General features: G+C 42.5%; 1 protein-coding gene across 1 annotated transcript in view; it reads left to right on the top strand.

Annotated features, from left to right (window-relative positions):
* Positions 1–6,348, top strand: part of CD101 (CD101 molecule) — a 39,762-nt gene extending 33,414 nt beyond the window's left edge. Inside the window, exon 9 of the mRNA XM_043877882.1 lies at positions 3,543–6,348. Within this exon, the coding sequence (XP_043733817.1) occupies positions 3,543–3,778 (236 nt within the window). The 3' untranslated portion in view covers positions 3,779–6,348. The remainder of the gene's footprint in view (positions 1–3,542) is intronic.
* Positions 6,349–24,206: the final 17,858 nt, after the last annotated feature.

The raw sequence follows: 24,206 nt of genomic DNA, 5'->3' as shown, positions 1-24,206 counted from the left end.
TTGATAGCCCCCTCATTATCCTCTACTTTTCTTCTCCAGAGTCTGTATGCCTGTTTCCATGCTAAGTTGCTTCAGTCATGTCCGACTCTTTGCGACGCTATGGACTGTAGCCCGCCAGGCTCCTCTGTCCTTGGGATTCTCCAGACAATAATACTAGAGTGGGTTGCCATGCCCTCCTCCAGGGGATCTTCCCAACCCAGGGATAGAACCTGCGTCTCTTACATCTCCTGCATTGGCTGGCTGGTTCTTTATTGCTAGCCTACCGGGGAAGCCCAAAAATCAGTATATCTGGCATAGTATCAGACAAGAACGCTCCTCATGATATGCTTGGCTGCAAGGTAGAAGCAAGTTACAAACTAAAGCTTGTGATGAAGCATTCTCATCACACTTTTGGCTCTGCCTTAGAGGCCTTGTGCTTGGAGCACAGGGCACTTACTTGGATTGCTTCAAAACGCCAAACCTTAATGGTTTTGAATGTCACTAATGCTCATCCAGAGATGGGTGAGAGGCAGATGGTGGGAACAGTGACTGTGGGACCCAGGGCAAGTGCTGCCCTCCCAGGAGAGGTCATTTAGAGGCACTGGAGCTGACAGCTTCTAGCTGTGGGCCAATTCAGCACTGTGAGGGGTCTGTTTTGTCGTCCTTGGATGACAGGTGGCTTGAACTCAAGCAGCCTCCTCCCCATTTATATAGTCAGGCCCTCTGGCAGTCCCTTCATGCTGAAGGTTAGAGTCTCAGTGGCAGAAAAATCCAAGAGCCAAGTTTCTTTCCACCTTCTCTGTGCCGGCCCTGTCTCCCCATCAGCATGCCACCATCCTAGCAGCAGTGACACATGGGTGCTGTGGGACTCTTAACTCCCAATTCTCTGCTTCCCATGATTGGAAAAGGAAGCCAGAGTCTCACAAGTAATCATCTGACTCTCAACTGAATGTCTTCCTACCCTGGGGACAGAGAGATCAGAGATTTAAGGGAGAGGCTTGGGCTGTGGAAAGACAGAGTCAAGCCTGCCGCCCTCTTTTCTGCCTGGTCTCTTGGGGAAAATTTGCTTGTGATTTTCCTAACTTTGTTAGCAGCTTTCTAGCTGATATTTATTCTTTGTTGATTCAACAAATGTGCCAAGCACTGTTTAATGCTTTACTCAGCCTTATCTCATTATAACTCTGGAAATTATTATCCTCATTTGATCGACAAGATTAGATTTCTGATGATTAGAAAGAGAGGATAAGTAACTTGTCCAAAGTCAATAATGCTAAGTTTTAGAGCCATGATTTGAACCCAGCTATCTTTGAGACAAAGTAGATACTCAATCCCTACTCCCTACATGAGTAGTGTGAAGTAGCAAGGCCAGAACTCTTGCTCACTGGTCTCTATAGCACCATTCTTTTTTAACATTGCACTCTGTACCTTCCTAACTATATGCTTTCAGATGTATTCAGATAAGACCTAGGAGAATTATTATAGGAGGGCCTTGGAGAGAAGGGTCAGGAAGGATGTGGAAAGGAGTGAGAAAGAATTCAAAATCTAGCTTTATCATTGCCCACCCTTTCAAAAACAAAAGCCAGATTTAGGGTGGAGAATATAAATGAGGCCAGAGAAAAGCCAGGGAGCAAACCCTTGTAGCTCCTTGCCAGCCCTGTTCAAAGCTGCCAGCCTTATGTTCAGTGATGATCTGTACTCTGGGGAACATCATGGCGGTGACTCCTGAGTTCCTGTGTGTGCAAATCACTCATGCAATTGTCTCATTCTTAAATCTCCACTGATGACCTGTGAACAAAGTGCTACTCGGGAGGAAAAAATGCATAAGACATGGGCCTCCTCCAGAAGTTTACAAATGCAGGAGCTGTACCTAGGTTTAGATTCTTTCTTGACTTCCCACAAAGAGACATTCTTCAAGGTACAAAATGTATTAACAATGCCAAAAATGGAATTCTTGCAGCATGATGTTGGTCACAAGGACATGTCACAAGAACCTGTTGTCTTCATCTCTAGGCATCTGTAATCCCATGAATCCTATAGTTTTACCTCTGAAGAAGAAAGTGCTTAGGTCATTGCAATTTTCCAATAAAAGCACAGCTACCATTAACATCAGATTTTTCAGAACAGCCCTGATTTTGAATATCCTGTGGTAAATAAACGTAGTTGGAAGGCTGCATTTAATAGTTGGTGTCTCTTTAAGCGTGTGTCTATCTGCACTGAGGGACGAAATCCCCGTCCTTTGACTAGTAACTCAGGGCACTGCTTCCCAGAGCCTGCGGTGTTGGCAGTCCGCGCGCCTTTGCTTTCTTGGTTGCATGGCCAGGAACCCCCCGGGGCTGCTGGTGCGTGCTCTGCGTGTCTGCGTGCTGATAGCACTTCCCCGTGGGCTGCAGCTGCCAGATGCTTCAGCCTGCCTTTATATAGTAGCCTTTGCCCATGAGGTTGCAGGCAAGCCAGTTTAATTCAGATCAGTAAGCATTATCAAGGCACACGTGCTAGGCACTGCAGGGGCTATGGAAACAAAGGACACTGTGAGACCTGCTGGAGAAACTGTGATGACAAAGATGGTTAAAAGGGAATGAAAGAAGTCTAAACAAAGGTATGTGTGAGAAGAGCATAGAAAGAAGAGAAAAACTGTGCCTGAGGCAAGGTGGGAAGGCCACTGTGATGGAGAGTGAGGCCGGCAGGACCCAGAGGCTATAGGATATGCTAGATGAGGATGTGATAGGGGAGCAGAGGGCTTACCAGATAGAGGCAACAGTAAGAGGGAGAGGCGAAGGAGCTGAATGGGGTTGAGGTAGGGGGCGCCAGGGGATGAGAGACCAATTTGGAGATTCAGGAAGGGATGGTGCTTCTCATTTGTGGGTGCTCTTGTTATGTTAGACTTCCCTGGTGGCTCAGACGGTAAAGCGTCTGCCTACAATGCGGGAGACCCAGGTTCAATCCTTGGGTGGGGAAGATCCTCTGGAGAAGGAAATGGCAACCCACACCAGTACCCTTGCTTGGAAAATCCCACGGGAGGATCCTGGTAGGCTACAGTCCATGGGGTTGCAAAGAGTCGGACACAACTGAGTGACTTTACTTACTTACTTGTTATATAAGGGCAGTGTAGAATGTGTGTGCGTGTGTGTGCGCGCGCCTGTGTGTGTGTTTCAGAAGCAGCAGTGGGAATAACTCAGTTAAAAATTCAGGATTGGCAACAGAGTTGGGAACGAGGGTTGAATTATAGATATCTTTTCTGAGGAAAGAAGATTAAAGGAGAGGTTTTCTTTTTTGTTTTGTTTTCATTTCTGGCTGTTAGTTTTAAGTAGGTCATCGGAACCTCTGGTGGTTGGAAATTGCTGGGTGAGGGGGAGTCGGGCTGGCAGAAGCCGCCCTAGAGCCCTCTTCTCCCAACTCCCTTTCCTTGGCTCCTCGAGTGTGATTTAAGGGGCCCCCTGCTATCTGGCCCCGTTATTTTTACATATATTTTCCTGTAACAATAAATCCCAGAAGTGTTTATAATTGATGAGTACAAATAAGCTGGAGACTAATGATTCTCTTTATTTTCTTCCTTTTTGGTACAGAGCCCAACTTTCCTTCCAGGATCTGCTCGTCAGCACCTTTAGTCTATTTCCTATTCATCTGCCCCTTCGTCATACTCGTCTTTCTGCTCATGTCCCTCCTCTGCCTGTACTGGAAGGCCAAGAAGTTGTCAGCTCTGAGTCTAAGCATGCAGAAAGAACAGAGCCTCTGGGTGAACTTGAAAGGAGCTGGAGGCAGGACCACAAACAGGATGGGAGACTATGGTGAAGACAATTGAATCCTGAGTGGTGCCCACGAAGAGGAAAGACTTTGGAACTGGACTGCCCGGGATAGGCGCGCCCCCTGGTTCTGTCCTTCTCTGAGTCTGTGGCCTGGGGTAAAGTACCTAGGACTCAGAGGGAACATGTATTGAGCGTGTTTGTGGTTCCAGGAACGGTTAAGTGTTTCTTAGTATTTTATCTAATCACTCCCTTGCATCCCCCCCAGGAGCTAGGTGGCACTAACCTGGTCTTACATTTGCCACATCTCCCAAGGCTTGGGCTCCTCATCTGGAAGACCTGTAAGGAGAAGAGTACCTCCCTCACTCAGCCACTGGGGGTTAAGTGAGATCCCATGACAGACTCCAGGGCCATGCTTCTTTCGCCTTGCTCTCTTAGGTCACTGATTCTCTGGAGAACACTCGGCGGTCCAGCCACCCTGGCTCTAGGTAATCTTTGCCTCCAGATCAGAGGCATAGGAAAGGACCTGATGCCAGCAAGGCAAGAGAAGTTGGGAATGTGCCCTTCATTCAGATCAAATGTGCCTCCCAACCAGACTGTGACAGCCTTGAAGACAGAAATCCCATCTTCTCCTCCACCCCATCTCCATCCCTTCTCTAAAAGCTGCTCACAAGCAAGCTTGGCAGAGTAAGTTCTTAATCAGTATGGGTTCCTTAATGAAAGGATAAAGTATTTTGTAGCCTTTCTTTCTTCTTTTTTCTCCATAAGACTTAGTAACTCATTGGTAAGAAAAAAATTAAAAAAAAATTTTTTTTTGCAACAGTGGTCTAGTCAGCTCCCCAAGGCCTCATATCTCCCTCATATCTTCCCACACCCAAAGGTCCATCTGGCTCCTGGCTCTTCTTAGCCAAAGGCCTTATTTTCCTTGACCTGACAGCACTGAGCAGCCGGAAAAGGGGCTGTGGTAGTTATGTGAGGGCAGAGGGTTAACAGGGCCTCTCTCCTGCCCTGCTCTGGCAGGGACTAGGAGCTCCGGGGGAGCAGTGGGTCAGGCTGGCTCCTCTGTGTCCTCTCTTCTCAGCCAGGAAAAGTCAGGGGCTGGGGGATGGGGGTGTCATGGCTGATGACTTTCAACCACCATCCCCTAAGAGAAACCAACTGTCCCCACTGAGCCTGAGGTCCCCTCACCTTTGTTTCAAAAGCTGTGCAGGCCCTGTTGTAGCCAGAATTGGAAATCAATCAGTGCCACCTAACAGACTTGAGAAAACACGTCTATTTATTAGCTATGTGACCAACAGGGTTGCTCTAACACTCATTAATTTGGATTTCCAAGGAGGGCAATTTATTTTTAATTATTTTATCAGGCACACACGTCTTCTCCAAACATAATTAGTTCCTTTGCAAGGGGATTATTGGTGACTATGAGAACTCCCACTGCAGACCTACAGGTTCCTTGAATTCATCTTCCTTTGTAGCCCTATTTGAAATATTCCAAATGTTTTCTTAAACAGGTTAGTGCATTTATTTCTTCCTTCTCAGGAAAAGGGAACAAAGTTTTGCAAAAACAAGGCTAATGTTAAGATATCTTAGAAAGTGTGATGCCTTCTGTACCCCCACCATTTTTCCCAGAAACCTTTATTTTAAATGGATATTGAAGGAAAAGAGTGGAATGGAGCTCCATCAGAGAATCAGAGTAGATTCTAGAGCTGCCCCTGCCCGGGTACCCTCTCCCCCAAACACTGTTCTCCCTCACTACCTGGATACTGCCTTTCAGCTCTCAGCTCAAACAGCAGTTCTTCACATTTGAATTCAGCACAGAGATTGCACAGAACAGACACTCAGATATGCAACTGCTCCACCTGGAGCAGATTTATTGTCCAGTGAGCACTTCCTGGGTTGCAAAGGTTGCTATTGTGACTTGGGCAGACATAGCCCCGTTCCCCGGGGATGATCACCTTGTTTTGTTCTGGACGCTCTGCTTTCCTTAATGGGGGCTGGAGCACATTAGATTTTCTAAGAAGTCACATCATGCTGTTTGGCCCATAGTAGTTTTCTGGCAGCTAAAACCTGTGTGTCTTCTTTTTACCTTTCTGAACTTTTTAGAATAAAATTTGCTTTTATTCAATTCAGTAGGCATTTTATATGGAATCTCTCTGATTATGGGCTTGTTCTTTTTAGTTTTTTAGACTTCACAGAGATCTTTACTTTTACTCAGTGACTTCAACTATTTTATGTCACCACTTTCGGCTTCTTGTGTCAGTAAATCCTCCGTGGCAACAGGACAAACCTCTGCCTCAGGAGTTGGCTACCTGTAGCCCACAGGCCAAAAACAGACCCACCACCTGTTTTTTTAAATGCAATTTGTTGGAATACAGACACTCTCATTTGCCTACATATTATCTATGGCTGCTGATATGATATAATGGCTGAATAAAGTAGTTGCCACAGTAACCTAAAATGTTTACTCTCTGACCTTTCATGGAAAAAACTGGCCACTCCCTGCTCTCCTTCAGTAGCTTATGTTTTATCTTAGCCATGTATTATGTTCCTAGGAAGCTTGATTTGAGCAGTTGTATCTGTCTCTGTTATACAGCTGATGACTTTAATAAATAATTTTAGGCTCTCCGGATTGGTGTCTAGTCCCAGTAGTTCTGAAGCATGAATCCTTTCCTGCACATTCCCACTGAAGATGAGAAACACATCACCCTGAGGGACTCCACACCATCCTAAGTTGCAGCGTGAGATGACGCAGAGAGGAATAAGGCATGAATACATTCCTTTTAGTATTTTCAGTCTCTGGAGACATGTATGGAAACAACTGACTCATGGCAGAAAGTGAATACCATAGGTAGAAAATCATGTACCATGATCATTTCTCACAATTGCACAAGAGTTGTTCATCATCTCAGAGCATCCCCATGTGAAATGAATTGTTACTCTTCTCCTGCCAGTAAGAAATTAAAGCTCAGGATCACCCAGTCATATGTAGAAGAGAAAGGGCTCAATATTAGGCCCGCTGACAGTAAATCTAGACTCTTTCCACAACCAATACTGTGCTCAAATCCACTAATATCAGAAAAATCTGGCGATAATTGTATCCACCTCTTCTGGCTGTTATGAGGTAATCAAATCAGATACTTGCGTGAAGATAAGTTTTAAACCATTTCAAGTCATAAGTGAACATCTGCATAACCCAAGTTTTTCCTTGTCTGTGCACATAAATGAAATTGAATCAACACTAATAATTCAAATTCTACAGACTTGTGCCCCAGGTTTACAGAGAGTCTTGTGTGTGTGTGTGCATTAGTCGCTCAGCTGCGTCCGACTCTTTGTGACCCCATGAACTGTAGCCCGCCAGGCTTCTCTGTCCATGGAATTCTCCAGGCATGAATACTGGAGTGGGTTGCCATTCCCTTCTCCAGAGGATCTTCCCGACCCAGGGATTGAACTCTGGTCTCCTGCATTGCAGGCAGATTCTTTACCATTTGAGCTGCAGGGAAGTCCTTACAGAGTCTTGGCCATCTATAAAGCATTCTTAAAGCCTTTCTGAGGCTTCCATCAGATTCTGGGAATTCAGATGAACTCACAGACAAGTCCCTTCCCACAGGACTTCCCACTGCTCTGATCAGATCTATGGGCTCCCCCTGCAATGCTGGAGCCCATGAGATGCCAAAGCTGGACTCTAAGACTGGGAGAGTGGCCAACCTCATTCTGTCTTTGCATGATACTCTGCTTCGATTGCAAACAGATTCAAGGTTGCTTGTGCCCCCATATCTCTAAAGATTCTCTTGTGAACACTGCTCCCTTGGCGTTCACTCATCGTCTCCTTTTTCTCTATAGGGCCGAAACGCTGGCCAATCTGGAACCAATATGGGAGACAAACCTCACACTATGCTCTCCACTTCCCATTCTCAGCTCCCAGGAACCCCTGAAATGTCTTCATCACAGGCCCCCTTTCTCCTGCAGCTACGTCATGCAGATTGTGCTTGTGGAAGGCTCCCCACTCATCAGACAGGTCTGGAGAAACTGGTATTCCTGGTAGGCTTGGTTCAGACTTCTATCATGCTAGCTTTCAATTTTTACCTCCCCCTCAACGCAGTGAAGTGCTGTGGGCAACGAGAAATCAGAGACAATTTCACAAAAGAGGTGTCATTTAAACTTTCAGAATGTCAGGAAATATTTTGATAGAAGTTGGAGTAAACAGTAGTCTGAGGGCAGAGATAGTTCCATGTAGAGCACAATGTATAGAGTATCTTTGGTTTGATTTTAAGGGTCAGATTTATGAAGGGGAGAAATGAGAGATTAACATGGAAATGTAACAAACTCTAACTAGGGGTGGGGAGGGACAGGAAAGAGATCGCAAACATGGGTAAGAACTTGGACCTTAAACTGGAAGATTGGGATTGACACACACTCTACTATATATAAAATAGGTAACTAATAAGAAGGACTTCCCTGGTGGCTCAGTGGTAAAGAATCTACCTCACAATGCAGGAGACTTTGGTTCGACCCCTGGATGGGGGAAGATCCCCTGGAGAAGGAAATGGCAACCCACTCCAGTATTCTTGCCTGGGAAATCCCATGGATGGAGGAACCTGGTGGGCTACACAGTCCATGGGATCGCAGAAGAGTGAGACACAATTTAGCAACTAAATAACAACAGCAACTAATAAGGACCTTCTATATGGCACAAGGGGCTTCCCAGGTGGCACTAGCAGTGAAGAAGCTGCCTGTCAATGCAGGAGACATAGGGCATGAGGGTTCAATCCCTGGGTTGGGAAGATCCCCTGGAGGAGGGCATGGCAACCCACTCTAGTATTCTTGCCTGGAGAATCCCATGGACAGAGGAGCCTGGTGGGCTATAGTCCATAGGGTCACAAAGGAGTCAGACAGAACTGAAGCGACTTAGCACACACGCACATTTAGCACAAGCAACTCTACTCAGTACTCTGCAATGGCTTATATGGGAAAAGAATCTTAAAAAGAGTGGATATATGTATATGTATAACTGATTCATTTTGCCGTACACCTGAAATTAACACAAATTGTAAATCAACTATACTCCAATAACTTTTTTTTTTTAAGAACTTGGACCTTATTTGGTGGACAGGGTGGGTCATTTGGGTGTTATTTAGAAGGGAAAGAACAGTTGTCCTTTAGGAGGACTGAAAAAGCAACAGCTTAATGGAGACGCAGACATAGAGAACAGATTTGTGGACCAGAAGGCAGAGGGAGGGAGGGGGAAGGAGAGGATAGGATGAATGGAGAGAGTGACGTGGAAGCATATACACTACCATATGTAAAATAGATAGCCAGTATATATGGCTGGCTGCATGACTCAGGGAACTCAAACTGGTACTCTGTGACTACCCAAAGGGTGGGACGGAGTGAGAGGTGGGAGGGAGTTCGAGAGGGAGGGGACGTGTATATACCTAGGGCTGATTCATGTTGATGTATGGCAGAAATCAACACAATATTGTAAGCAATTATCCTTCAATTAAAAATAAATAAGCTTAAAAAAAAGCAGCAGCTTGGGTGATGGAGAGGATTTGGGGTGAGGGCGGCAGTTGTACCATGGTAAAGCAAGGTAGCCATCCTCAGCAAACTATCTCTGCTTTCCCAAGTTATATAATGAAGATAATACCAATTTTGTGAAGGTTTTGATAACTGAACAAAATTATCAGAAAGTTTCAAGTATTCTATCAAGCTCATAGGGGTAGTGTGTGTAAGCTGATATGTGTGCTTAGTCACTCAGTCTTGTCCAGCTCTTTGCAACTTCATGGACTTTCGCCCAGCAGGCTCCTCTGTCCATGGGATTTCTCTAGGCAAGAATACTGGAGTGGGTTGCCACTTCCTCCTCCAGGGGATCTTCCTGACTCAGGGATTGAACCCATGGCTCCAACATTGGCAGGCAGATTTTTTTTTTCTTACCACTGAGCCACCTGGGAAGCGTTTAGTAAATATTTGTTAACGAAATTTCCTACTGATAAGTGTGGGGACAAGGGAGAGTTACATTGTTCATTATCTTAACTGGTTTTCTATTTACTTTATCTTTTGATACTTGATTTTACATTTAATTTAGTTGTAGAAATTTGGAGTTCCTACCATGTCATCTTTGAATCCAAGTCTCCTTTTGCCCCTCATTCTGCAGCTCTGACTACCAGATAAAGATGTTTTGACTAGAAGCATATTTATCACATTAAACCACTTGCTAAGATGGAGGATCACATTGGATAAGGAATTATTAATAAGTTCATAAGTTATAAATAACCCTCAAATGAAAACCCAAATTCATTACATCAAGATGGCTAAAATTAAAAAGACTGACAATATCAAATGCTTGTAAGAGATGGGCTTCCCTGCTGGCCCAGTGCTTAAGATTCCACACTTCCAATGCAGGGGGTACAGATTCTATCCCTGGTTGGGCAACTAGGATCCCACATGCCACACAGTGTGGTAAAAAAAAAATTGAAAAAAAAGGAAATGCTCATGTAAGAATTTGGAGGAATTGGAATTCAATACATTGCTGAGTAGAGTATAAGTCTTTTCAACTATTTTGTAAAATAATTGGTAGTTTCTAATAAAAGTAAAAATACAATGACCCTATGACTTAGTAATTCCATTCCTTGCATTTACCCAAAAGAAATGAATGCCTACATGCACCAAAAGATGTACACAGGTATATTTATAGCTTTACTCATCATTGCTAAAAACTGGAAACAAATCCATTGTCTATCATTAGGTGAGTGGATTAATGACAGTTTATATAAACCACAGAATACTGGACAGTGGAAAAAATGAACAAACTACTGATGTACATGACAATATGGATGAATCTCACAGCACTGTTGAATGAAGGAATCCAGACACAGCAGGGTACATAGTCTAAGAATGAGCAAAGTGAATCTACGGTGACAGAAGTCAGAATAATGATTTTCCCTAGCAAGGGGAGCCTTGACTACAAATAGCATGAAGGAAACTTCTGAAGCAACTGAATTGCTTTTTATTATCTTTATCTGGGTGGTGGTTCCATGATTGTATGCCTATGTGAAAATTTACTTAAGAATGAGTCCTCTTCAAGAATATACAATGGAAAAAAGACAACCTCTTTGACAAGTGGTGCTGGGAAAACTGGTCAACCACTTGTAAAAGAATGAAACTAGAACACTTTCTAACACCATACACAAAAATAAACTCAAAATGGATTAAAGATCTAAATGTAAGACCAGAAACTATAAAACTCCTAGAGGAGAACATAGGCAAAACACTCTCCGACATAAATCACAGCAGGATCCTCTATGACCCACCTCCCAGAATATTGGAAATAAAAGCAAAAATAAACAAATGGGGCCTAATTAAACTTAAAAGCTTTTGCACTACAAAGGAAACTATAAGCAAGGTGAAAAGACAGCCCTCAGATTGGGAGAAAACAATAGCAAACGAAGCAACAGACAAAGGATTCATCTCAAAAATATACAAGCAACTCCTGCAGCTCAATTCCAGAAAAATAAATGACCCAATCAAAAAATGGGCCAAAGAACTAAACAGACATTTCTCCAAAGAAGACATACAGATGGCTAACAAACACATGAAAAGATGCTCAACATCACTCATTATCAGAGAAATGCAAATCAAAACCACAATGAGGTACCATTACACACCAGTCAGGATGGCTGCTATCCAAAAGTCTACAAGCAATAAATGCTGGAGAGGGTGTGGAGAAAAGGGAACCCTCTTACACTGTTGGTGGGAATGCAAACTAGTACAGCTGCTATGGAGAACAGTGTGGAGATTTCTTAAAAAACTGGAATTAGAACTGCCATATGACCCAGCAATACCACTTCTGGGCATACACACTGAGGAAACCAGATCTGAAAGAGACACGTGTACCCCAATGTTCATCACAGCACTGTCTATAATAGCCAGGACATGGAAGCAACCTAGATGCCCATCAGCAGATGAATGGATAAGGAAGCTATGGTACATATACACCATGGAATATTACTCAGCCATTAAAAAGAATTCATTTGAATCAGTTCTAATGAGATGGATGAAACTGGAGCCCCTTATACAGAGTGAAGTAAGCCAGAAAGATAAAGACCAATACAGTATACTAACGCATATATATGGAATTTAGAAAGATGGTAAAGATAACCCTATATGCAAAACAGAAAAAGAGACACAGATGTACAGAACAGACTTTTGGACTCTGTGGGACAAGGCGAGGGTGGGATGTTTCGAGAGAACAGCATCGAAACATGTATATTATCTAGGGTGAAACAGATCACCAGCCCAGGCTGGATGCATGAGACAAGTGCTCATGCCTGGTACACTGGGAAGACCCAGAGGAATCAGGTAGAGAGGGAGGTGGGAGGGGGGATTGGGATGGGGAATACGTGTAAATCCATGGCTGATTTATGTCAATGTATGACAAAAACCACTACAATATTGTAAAGTAATTAGCCTCCAACTAATAAAAATAAATGAAAAAATAAAAAAAAAGAATGAGTCCTCTTAAGATTGAGTACTTTATTGTATGTAAATAACTGAACTTAATACTAATAATACTAATACATAACTTAACAGATAGCTTATATGTAAATAACCTAAACCTGAGTTTTTAAAAAAACTTCTTTCTCTTTCAAAAAGCATTTAAGAATTAACTAGATGACCAACATATAGAGAGGTATAACATATGAGAGAAATGAGACACACATTTTACAAGCACCTTTTGATGTCTAACATAAGCCAAGACATACACTAGGAGATAGGCATGCAGAAATAACTGACAAAGAAAGGGGTTCATGAGTGATGATGACTGAATCTTAACGACAAACCTGCAGAGAAATGGAGATTAAACCACACACCAGGAGAAAGCAGTTAAACATTATGCCTAAGGTCACCAGGCGTTAAGGGGCAGAGCACGAGCATGGCCTCCAAAAACGATGCTCTGTCACAGCATGCTTCCTCTAGCTGTGGGGATTCCACCGTCTGATCACCAGCGAAGATCTATGTTTACAAGGTAGTGAGGGGATGGCTGGGACAGAAAACAATGCCATGTGCTTTTCTGCCACTTGCTCTCTGGGGCCAGTTAGCTCTGCAAAGGGGAGATGAATTTGGACTGGGGAAGCAGGGGATCCCACTGCCCTCTTTGCCCTGGTTCCCACAGATCTCCATTCAGCTCAGTGCATGTTGATTATGGCTACTCTGTGCTGCCCGATGATACTGTTCAAATAGACACACGAGAGCATGTTTTGTTACAGTCTCCCATGACTGAAGGCAGATGCTATGAGTTCTTAAGTCTGTCTTAAGGGAATCTTTGTATTGTTTAATGGTCTGTCCAACTAGCAGCAGGAAATTGTTTGAAGATTCTTCTGTTCTCAATATCCAAGATAGAATCAGCCCAATAAAAGGATCCAAGTGTTAGGGTGCCCTTTGTTTTCCATGTGTGGGCCAAATATCTAGCCTTAAAATTGGCAAATGAGGATGCTTGTGTAAAAAGCATCACTATGGAAGCAAAAAATTGAGCAGCGTTACAGGAGTCTGAAGTGCCTGTGGGCTGGCCTTTAGCATCCATACTGAATGAGGGTTACTGACTGTCTAACATCAGCTCCTAACACACATGTCTAAACTCTTCACTTGAAACAAGTGAAAATTTTTTTAGATTTTATTTTTATTTTAAAATTTATATTGAAATATAGTTGATTTACAATGTTGTATTTCTTCTATACAGGAAAATGATTCTGTTAAATATATATATGTATTGTATATGTATATGTATATATGTATATGTATATAATATATATATATATGTATTCTTTTTCATTTTCTTTTCCATTATGGTTTATCACAGGATAGTGAATATAGTTTCTTGTGCTATGCAGTAGGACCTTGTTGTTTATTCATTCTCAATATACTAGCTTGCATCTGCAAATTCCAAACTCCCAGTCCATCCCTCTTCTATTCAACCTCCCCTTGACAACCACAAGTGTGTTCTCTATGTCTATGAGTTTGTTAAACCTTTTTCTTGATTGATGGAAAGTATTCAGTACAGTGTGAAGCATGAATCATTCAAATGAAGTAAACCAGGAGACTTCCCAACTGGCAACAGAAGGCTAAATGGCAAGGTGATATTTAGTAACCCTTCCATACAAAAGAAATAGTCAACATATAAATCCTCCTGAGAAGTAAGCTGTAGTGAGACAAAATCCAGGCTGCTAACTACTCCCTCTTAGGGTCTTCCACTTTGACTTTTGGGTCTTTTTAGATGGCATGCCCAATGAATACTTCTGGTAACCTAATAGTAGGGAATGTGAGATCTGGATTTAGATGCCTAAATTCAAATCCTGATGACATCACTCACTGGATGGATAATTTTTGGTGGTTAATCGCTTTCCCTCACTTCCCTCATCCATAAACATGGAGAGAATATCCCTTACTTCATAGCATTTGTCAGACAGATTAAATGAATACTCGTAAATGTTAGATATCAACCTTATCATGATCAAGAAATTGGCCATTTTAATCCTTTTTACTCCTGTAAAGGAAACCAGTTACTTACATTTTAAGTCCTAATTTTTTAACATAACAGCAGAGAGACGGGGTATGGAAATGAAATGAAACCATGGGTTTTGCTACAAAATGGGATCATTTTTTGGGCCCAGAGTCCAAGAGGCTAATTTAGGGATAGATAGGTGTTTCAGGAAAGATAGATAGATTTTCAGGAAAGAGTCAGGATATCAAGGTAACAGGGACAGGGGAACATTTGGACAAAATTGTCTGAGTGCTTTACAGTTAAGTGAGAAGCCAATATAGTTTAATCCAGGAGTTCCAAGGGAGGACATATAAATATACGGGGATTAATGGGAAATGAAGTCACCAGGGACACCTATCCTGAGGTGTTTTATACCTGTTTAATTAGCTAATTCAATTTACATGTAGATTTGAGTTCAAATGGCACATTTAGAAAACAAATGTTATGGCAGAGAGCAAATAATTAGCTTGGGAATTTGTATTAGTCTGCTCTGGCTGCCATAACAAATACCATAAACTGGGTGGCTTAAACAATGGAAATTTATTCCCTCACAGTTCTGGAGGCTGGGAAGTCCCAGATCAAGGTGCCAGGTCACTGGCAAGGGCCCTTTTCCTGGCTTGTAGACTGCCAACTTATCACTGTGTCCTCATAGGACTGAGAGAAAGAGATGGACAGACAGAGGCTCTCTGGTATCTCTTCTTAAAAGGACACTAATGTGATCACGAGGGCTCCACCCTCATGATCTCATCTAAACCTAATTATCTCCCAATGGCCCCATTTCCAAATACCCTCACACGAAGAGGTAGAGCTTCATCGTAAGAACTCGAGGGAACACAGGTGAGCCCCCAGCAGAACTGACAGTGCAGTGTGATGACCTGAACTGTGGTTTGCCCTGTACCTGTGTTCTTCATGCCTGTTTGCATGTGTCAGAGGGAGAAAGTTATTTGAGCGCCACATGTTTGGTGTTTTCTATTGCACATGCACACACATGGGTAGGGTGTACAACTTAGAAGCAAAGCCATTCAAACCTGCAGCATTTTCCCCCCTCCCACTTCACCATGTTTCAGCTCTTCCATCACAAATAGGTGATGACTGAAGTGGCAGGTATGGTGACATCATGAAAAAAGTTGCAGGCTGAAAAGAGACTGCTTATTGCAGAGCTCTGGGTGAGAATATACAGAAGCTGGAAGATCATCTTCCACAGCCAATCAATAATGTTGGGTTTGTCTCTTCTGGACCAAAAGTTTGGAGGAGGGGTAGCAGGGTGAAAATGAAGAAAAAGGAGGAATGGGAGAGAAGAAATGGGCAATTAGCATATGGAGCAAGAAAGCAGAAATTAAAGCCGCAAACTACAGAAAGAAGAGCCTCACAGCCCCGGCCCCACCCAAGCTCTTCTCTTGATGCCCTGCACCAGGTGCTGGTGGCTTCTGAAGGAAAAAGCTTTCAGGAAGAAACCCTTCAGATGCCAAGGGAGGCAGCAGTCCCACAGCCCCGAGGCAAGGCTCACTGTGTCTCTAGAATAGTAGAGAAAGTTCCGTCTACTGTGTGTGGAAACAGACCCATCAACTTCTGCTTAGAGTAAGGTGGGAGTCAGTCCAGGAAAGGGAGGGTGAGAAAGTATAAAGAACTGAAGAGCTAGGAAGAGCTACATCTTTTGAAGGGGATGTCCTGGGCTACCCAGGACGGCTGCCTCAGATCTTCATCAAAAGGATTACTAGCTCTTCTTCTTCTCATCGTTGGACTATAGCAAATCACTCCCTTAGAACTTCCTAGCCTTCATCCAAATGCATGTAAATGTTGAGAGAGGACCAAGAGAGAGAAGCAGGTGGCAGATTTGATAAGAAGTGAGAAGGGAGAGGTGCTGTGAGGCAAATCAACGAGACAGGAGATGGTCTGACTGAATGAATCACTAGGCCAGTGCAAAGCACAAGCCTTCATCCTGAAGAACCACATCCCCCTGCGGCTTCTAGGCTGCTTCCTGTGCTGCTCACCAAGAAAAAAAAAGTCACCCAGATTCACCTCACTTCTTTTTCTGCTAAGCTTTGCAGGCTGGGACATCAAGGGATAGCTATCCAGATAGAACGTGAATGACCTTCAGTGAGGCATTTGAACAAAAAGGAGCAATATGCTTTAATGAGACTCCACGCCTGACTGAATGACCAAACCCAAAGTGTGATGTCCAAGGTGCCATGTTTACCTGGAAGAGATCTGTCCAGGTTGTGCTAATGTGTCTGCGTTGTTCAGCATTTTTCCTGGCAACTTGGATGAAGTCAAAACGAGCAGGCCTGTCAAGGGTTCAGCTGACACACAGTCATGAGATAGCACTAATAAGTCAGCTGACAGGAACAAGATTCAAAGAGATCTAGACAGGTTAGAATGACAGATCAGAACTAACAAGATGAAAGATGGAAGCCATAGTTAAGTTCAAACAATTAGATGCACCAGGTAAGGGAGACTTGAGTACATGTATGAGAAATGAAAAGAGTGGTTTTGGCTGATTGCACTCTTGATACAAATTACTAGCATGACATTTGTTAGAAAAGAGAGAAAATAATTTTTGCAGCTTTTACTACATAAATAAAGTGGTCATATTAAAAAAAAAGGGGAGATAATTACCCCACAGTATTCATATTGAATTCTATTTGAGATGCCTCAAGTTAAGAAAACATTCATTGAAAAATGCTGGTGAGGGGGCCTGGTGGGGGGAGAAGTAATTGAAGCAGTGACAGCAGTGTCTCTGAGGAATGAGAATGTGTGTGGAGTGTGGGGAGGAAGAGACAGTCATATTCAAATATTTGAAAGTGACATTGAAAAGAATTAAGTCTATTACGTGTACCTCCAGATGACAAGTAAAGGGAAGTTTCAGACAGAAAGACAGATTTCTACTCAATATACTTTAGAATTAATTGACATTTTGAGATATCCAAATACAGCATTTGCTGTGACCCGAAGTTTCTACCTTGAACTCATTAGGAAAGATGTGGAGGGAATTGGGAGGACACACTAGGTGACTTTGGGGTCTCTTCCACTCTATGGTTTAACTTATTTCACTTGAAAGGTATATACTGAAATTCTATGTCCTGTGTATATAGCGAGTGGTGAGCAGAAAAGAAGCTGCTCTCTTGGCACCTCCCTATGTGATCAATGGAGGAGACAGACCATCAACAGGTAAGTAGACAACTGACTACAAAGAGGGTGCTGAGACAGAGATCAATCAGGAAGGCCCTTCATAGCCTCCCAGGTGGCACTGGTGGTGAAGAACCTGCCTACCAATGCAGGAGACACAAGAGATGTGGGTTCGATCCTTGGGTTAGGAAGATCCCCTGGAGGAGGGCATGGCAACCACTCCACTACTTTTGCCTCTACTGAGGCTCAAGACACCATGGCGGAAGCCTCTGGAGCACTGGGCAGTGTATTCCTTCTCAACCTGAGAACATGGAATCTACCCTAGTGTCATTTGTTGCCTTCCAGAAGAAGTGTAACTCAGGGTGAATTCCAGCAAACAAGTTCAGAGCCTCAGATACCTTGAGACTCTAGGTTGTCTATAATTTCTAAAGAGGTAAAGATCTTAGAAAACAAGTGAGAAATATGCTTGCTTTCTAGTAATATTTAGAATTGGAGCTGAGAATATGGTTAGAATTAAGCAAAATAACTAGAATAGAGTTAAGGGAAGAGGGATTTTGCTATAAAATTGAAATTAGATACCAAGAAGGAAGTGGGATGAATTTTAAAAAATAAAATAAAGGATTAATTACTGGAAGGTCAGGATTGAATAGCTAGATTGAGAACTAAGCAAATTCATGAGGGGCTGTGGTGAGGCGTGGAGATGTGGTTCTCACAGTCACTTTACCCAACAGTATCATAACACTGCAGGCTGTATAGTAAAAGGGGGAGAAAGAGAAAAAAGCTACCAATAATCCTTCCACCTTCAATTGGCATCATTATTAATTTTGTGTATTTCTTTGTTATTTTTCCTTTGTGTCTGCTTTTAAGATCTTTATTGGATTTTTTCTAAGTCATAAGAGCAATACATATGAGCTGTATAAAATGAAAACTGCACCCAATCCAATCTCTCAGAGGTATGTAAATGGAATATAGTCCTAAAAGTGAACAGTTTGTTAAAAGAAGTTAAAAGAAGATATGATACACACACACACACACACACACACACACACAAATAGAACACTACTCAGCCATAAAAAAAGAATGAAATTTTGCCATTTGCAGCAACCTGGATGCACTTGGATGGTATTATGCTAAGCAAAGTAAGTCAGAGAAAAACATTGTAGGTATTGAAGAAGGAATGCATAGGGCCTGGACTCCATCTCAGGCCTGTCCATGCTGATCATGCTCGGCCACCTCTCCAGTGGACTCTGAACTCTGTGTTCAGTGTCTATGGAAACGACAACAGAAGGATAAGACCCCCTCCAGACAGGGGAATCTTGAAGATCAGATCCAGGTTACTCATCGCCTAAGAGAACACATACACTAATCACCCCTTCCTCCAGACAGGCCATAAATTCTTCTGTACCTGTCAGAGTGTAACCTCGTGCTTATTGATTATTGGCTAATCGTTTAACTGTCTGAGCACATGGCATATGAGTGATGGGGTTATTGGAATTGTATTTACCCTTCCTTAATTTATGTAACTCTCAAGGAATTTGGGGTGGTGGGTTTGGACATGTACACATGGGGTATAAAAGATTTTCACAAATGCTGGACAGGGTCCTTGGCAAAGAGAAGACTCTGCCTTGGGCCCGCCGGTGTAATAAACTGCACTCCACTATCTGCATCGTCCTTCTGAGTGAGTTTGTTTCCCAGAACGCACGGCTACAACAGTATCACTTATATGTGGAATCTAAAAAATACAACAAACTAGTGAACATAACAAAAAAGAAGCAGACTCACAGATATAGAGAACAAACTAGTGGTTACCAGTGAAAAGATGGAAGAGGTAAGGGGCAACACAGGGGTAGGAGAGTAAGAGGTACAAACTATTAGATATAAAATAAGCTACAAGGCAGACTTCCCTGGTGGTTCACTGGCTAAGACTCTGAGCTCCCAATATAGGGAGCCTGAGTTTGAACCCTGGTCCAGGAACTAGATCCCACATGCCACAACTAAGAGTTTGCATGCTGCAAATAAGACCCAACCTGGCACAGGCAAATAAATAAACTAATTATACAAATATTTTTAAAAAGCTACAAGAATATATTGTACAACACGGGGAATATAACCAACATTTTATAATTACTATAGAGTATAATCTTTTAAAATTGTGAATCATTATATTGTACACTTGTAATTTATATGACATTATACATCAACTATACTTCAATTATAAAAAGTTAATAGCTTGTTGTTAAAATATTTTTCACAGGGGACTTCCCTGGTGGTCCAGTGATTAAGACTCTGCACTTCCACTGCAGGGGGCATCGGTTCCATCACTAGTCAGGGAACTAAGATCTCAAATGCCATGTGGTGGCACAGCCAAAATATATATATATATATTTCTTTTTTTTCCCCCACAGAACTATATTACAGTATATATTCAGTTTTCTTACTTAACATTATACAAACATTAACATTATGCATTAATATTTCTTTGGTCTCCTTGAGTTAATAAAAATTAATGCCAGCAAATTTGGAAAATTCAGCAATGGCCGCAGGACTGGAAAAGGTCAGTTTTCATTCCAATCCCAAAGAAGGACAATGCCAAAGAATGTACTGACTACTGCATAATTGCATTCATTTCACATGCTAGCAAAGTCATGCTCAAAACCCTTCAAGTTAGGCTTCAACAGGACATGAAGTAAGAAAATCCAGATGCACAAGCTGGATTTAGAAAATGCTGGGAGCCAGAGATCAAATTGCCAACATCTGTTGGATCACGGAAAAAGTAAGGAGATTTCAGAAAAACATCTACTTCTGCTTCACTGACTGTGCTAAAGCCTTTGACTGTGTGGATCACAACAAACTGTGGAAAATTCTTCAAGAGGTGTGAACACCAGACCACATTACCTGCCTCCTGAGAAACCTGTATGCAGGTCAAGAAGCAACACACAGAACCAGACATGGAAAAATGGACTGGTTCCAAATTGGGAATGGAGTACGTCAAGGCTGTATGTTGTCACCCTGCTTATTTAACTTATGTGCAGGGTACATCTTGTGAAATGCCAGGCTGGATGAAGCTCAAGCTGGACTCAAGATTGCTGGGAGAAATATCAAGAATGTCAGATATGCAGATGACACCACTCTAATAGCAGAAAGTGAAGAGGAACTAAAGAGCCTCCTGATAAAGGGGAAAGGAGAGAGTGAAAAAGCTAGCTTAAAACTCAACATTCAAAAAAAAAACAAACAAACAAACTCAACATTCAAAAAGCTAAGATCATGGCATCTGGTCCATCACTTCATGGCAGTAGATGGGGCAAAATGGAAACAGTGACAGACTTTATTTTCTTGGGCTCCAAAATCATTGCAGATGGTGACTGCAGCCATGAAATTAGAAGATATTTGTCCCTTGGAAGAAAAGCTATGACAAACCTAAACAACATATTAAAAAGCAGAGACATCACTTTGCCAACAAAGGTCCGTCTAGTCAAAGCTATGGTTTTTCCAGTAGTCATGTATGGATGTGAGAGTTGGACCAAAAAGAAAGCTGAGTGCTGAAGAATTGATGCTTTTGAATTGTGGTGTTGGAGAAGACTCTTGAGACTTCCTTGGACTGCAAGGAGATCAAACCATTAATCTTAAAGGAAGTCAGTCCTGAATACTCATTGGAAGGACTGATGCTGGAGCTGAAGCTCCAATACTTTGGCCACCTGATGCGAAGAGCTGGCTCATTGGACAAGACACTGATGCTGGGAAAAATTGAAGGCAGGAGGAGAAGGGAATGATAGAGGATGAGATGGCTGGATGGCATCAAGGATTCAGTGGACATGAGTTTGAGCAAGCTCGGGGAGATGGTGAAGGACAGGAAAGCCTGGCGTGCTGTATGTAGTCCATGGGGTCGCAAAGAATCAGACATGACTGAGCAACTGAACAACAGCAAATGTCATTTTTGCTTTTTGGTTTGTTTCATACAAACCTTTAAAGGAAAAAGCCTTTCAAGACCATCATAAAAGAGGAAGATGATGGCTAATAAGCATGTGAAAAGGAGCTCAACCTCAGTAGTCATTAGGAAATGTACAATAAGGCCAACATAAGATACCCCTTCACAGATGCTAGAATGACTATAATAAAAAAGAAAGACAATAATAAGTGTTGGTAAGGATGTGGAGAACTTGGAACCTTTATACGTTGCTCCTGGGATTATAAAATGGTACTACCACTGGGAAAACAGCTTGGTCATTTCTTAAAAAGTTATACATAAACTTACCACCTGACCAGCAATTCCTCTCATAGGTATCTACAGAAGAGGAATGAGAACAAATGCCCACCTAAAGACTTGTAAATGTTCATAACAACATTATTCCTAATAAACCTAAAGGGAAAACAATGCAAGTATCTATCAACTGGTGATGAAAATAATGGAATATTATTCAGTCATAAAGAGTGAAACACTGACGTGCATTAGAACATGGGTGAACCTCCAAAACCTTGTGCTAAATGAAAGAAAACAGAGGCAACAGACTACACACCTAAACTCTACCTATAAGAGATGTTCCCAGAAGGCGTATTTATAAACACAGAGAGCAGGTCAGTGGGGGCCTTGGTGCTGGGAGTCTTAGAGCAGGCGGGTAGCCAGGTATGAGCAGAGAAATGCGGGAAGGGGCCGGGTGGCAGCTTGTAAACAGCAGGGGTCCAGGGGCAGACAAAGAAAAGCAGAATCCTCCAGACTGACAGGAAATACACAGGATGTTGGATGATAAGTGTCATGGAAGCACGCAAAGAAAGGTGAGGGAAGGTGGCAATCTCCTGCATAGGAATGTGACCTGTGGCTCAATATGATCTCATTACAATAAAATTAGCCTTGCAGATAAGTGCCCATCATGCACTGACCAGGTGATGCTTCTTCTTTTTTAAATTTTATGTATTTATATAATTTTGGCTGTGCTGGGTCTCTGTTGACGTGCAGGGGCTACCCTCTAGTTGTGGCAGGCTTCTCACTGTGGCAGCTTCTCTTGCTATGCTCTAGGGTGCGTGGGCTTCAGTAATTGTGGTGCGTGGCTTGTGGCATGTGCAATCGTCCCAGACCAGAGATCTAACCCATGTATTCTTCACCACTGAGCCACCGAGGAAGCCCAACACTCCTATAAAGACAAAAATCTCTCCTCCCTTTGGGAAGATGGAATTGGGATGAAAATCAGGGAAGACGACAGTGTGATCCCCGAACTCCTCCTTCTCCAGTGAAATATCCCGTCCCTTCATTTGTATGCCCCTCAAAACTGGCTTGTCACAGAAACCCAGGACAGCAGCTCCTCACTTGTCTGCCTGCTTTCCGTCTGAGAGCACATTCTGGCTTAAATAAATTCTCACTTTACAGTCTTAATCTCCCTGCTACATCTCTGAATTCTTTCTCAAGATGAAGCAGAAACCTTCAATTCACTGAGAACAAGGGTGCTGTGTCCGTTGACTATACACAGGTTTGAGGGAAGTTTTGGGGATGATGGACATGTGCTAAAACTAGATTGTGGTGATTGTTGCACAACTTTATAAATTTACTTTTAAAAGTACTGAATAGTATACTTAATGAAAAACAAAAATAGATGAAGGGGTGCCAGGTTTGAACCATTTTGGGGATAATAATTTAACACAGGTGACATTTGGAACCTAATAGAAAATACTGGCACAACAAAAGAATTTATAAAATCTCTTCCCTTTTCCAAATAACCAAATTTGTCCTCACTATATTCTCATCTTGACTATGCCTTTATCAATGGTAAAGTTTAAAGCGGTCATATATTTGAAAGGCACGAAATAAAATGAAACTGAATTACCACTGCTTATCACTAAAGAGCGTGAAAACAGAAGTGGGCCTTGTGTTTGGTTTTTATGTTAATATGCTGCTACCTAGTGATCATTTACAAAACAGCAGGACTTGATTTGTTTTGTTTCCTTGGTTTTGTTGAGCTGCATCTGTATAACACAAATATTTGCATGCTTGGCTATGTATAGGTTAAATGTCTGAATGAATCACTGAATAATTTATGCTTCCTAAAAATACTGTGGTGGCAAGAACTGGGATAGGAGTCCCTCTAAAGTGACTTCCAGTTCCTGATCTGTCTGATGTCAGCTTTGTGACTCTGAGCCAGGACAAGATTAATCTTTTGGTTCCAAAGTTCAAGTAGTGGGGCTCTGTAAGAAAGTGGCTAGTAGCTCTCTAAACTTTGGTGTTCCATTCTTTAAAATGGGGATAAAGGAATACCTGCCCCCAGGGTAGCTGTGTGACTTAAAACCACTTATAAGTGCTGTCTGTAAAAGCACTTATCTCAGGGCTTTCCTGGTGGTTCAATGGTTAAGAATTCATCTTGCAATGCAGGGGACACAGGTTCTGCCCTTGCTCTCAGAAGGTCCCTCGTGCAACTAAACCCACGTGTCACAGCTACTGAGCCTATTTATGCTTTAGAGATCAGGAACCACAGCTACTGAGCCTGTGCTCCATAACAAGAGAAGCCACTGCCAAGGGAAGCCTGCGCACTGCAACTCGAGAGCAACCCCTGATCGCTGCAACTAGAAAAAGCCCACATGCAGCAACAAAGACCAGCACAGCCAAAAATAAGTAAATTTTTTTTTTTTTTAAAAGCACTTAGCTCAAAATACACTGCAGGAGTAGGCTACAGTGTTGCTTCCCTATAGTAAATATGCCTCACAGGGACAAAACATCCTTTACCTACTCTTTAAAATTAGTTATCCCTCCCCCCCCCCCCCCCCCAAAGCAATAAGCAAAAGCCCAGAGGGATATAAAATTGAAATAAACTTAGATTATCTGCTAATTGGAGAGGCATATTTGG

Source organism: Cervus elaphus, chromosome 20 (genome assembly GCF_910594005.1).
Source record: "Cervus elaphus chromosome 20, mCerEla1.1, whole genome shotgun sequence".
NCBI lineage: Eukaryota > Metazoa > Chordata > Mammalia > Artiodactyla > Cervidae > Cervus > Cervus elaphus.
The sequence above is the reverse complement of the archived record's forward strand: the minus strand, read 5'-3'. Positions and strand labels throughout refer to the sequence as shown.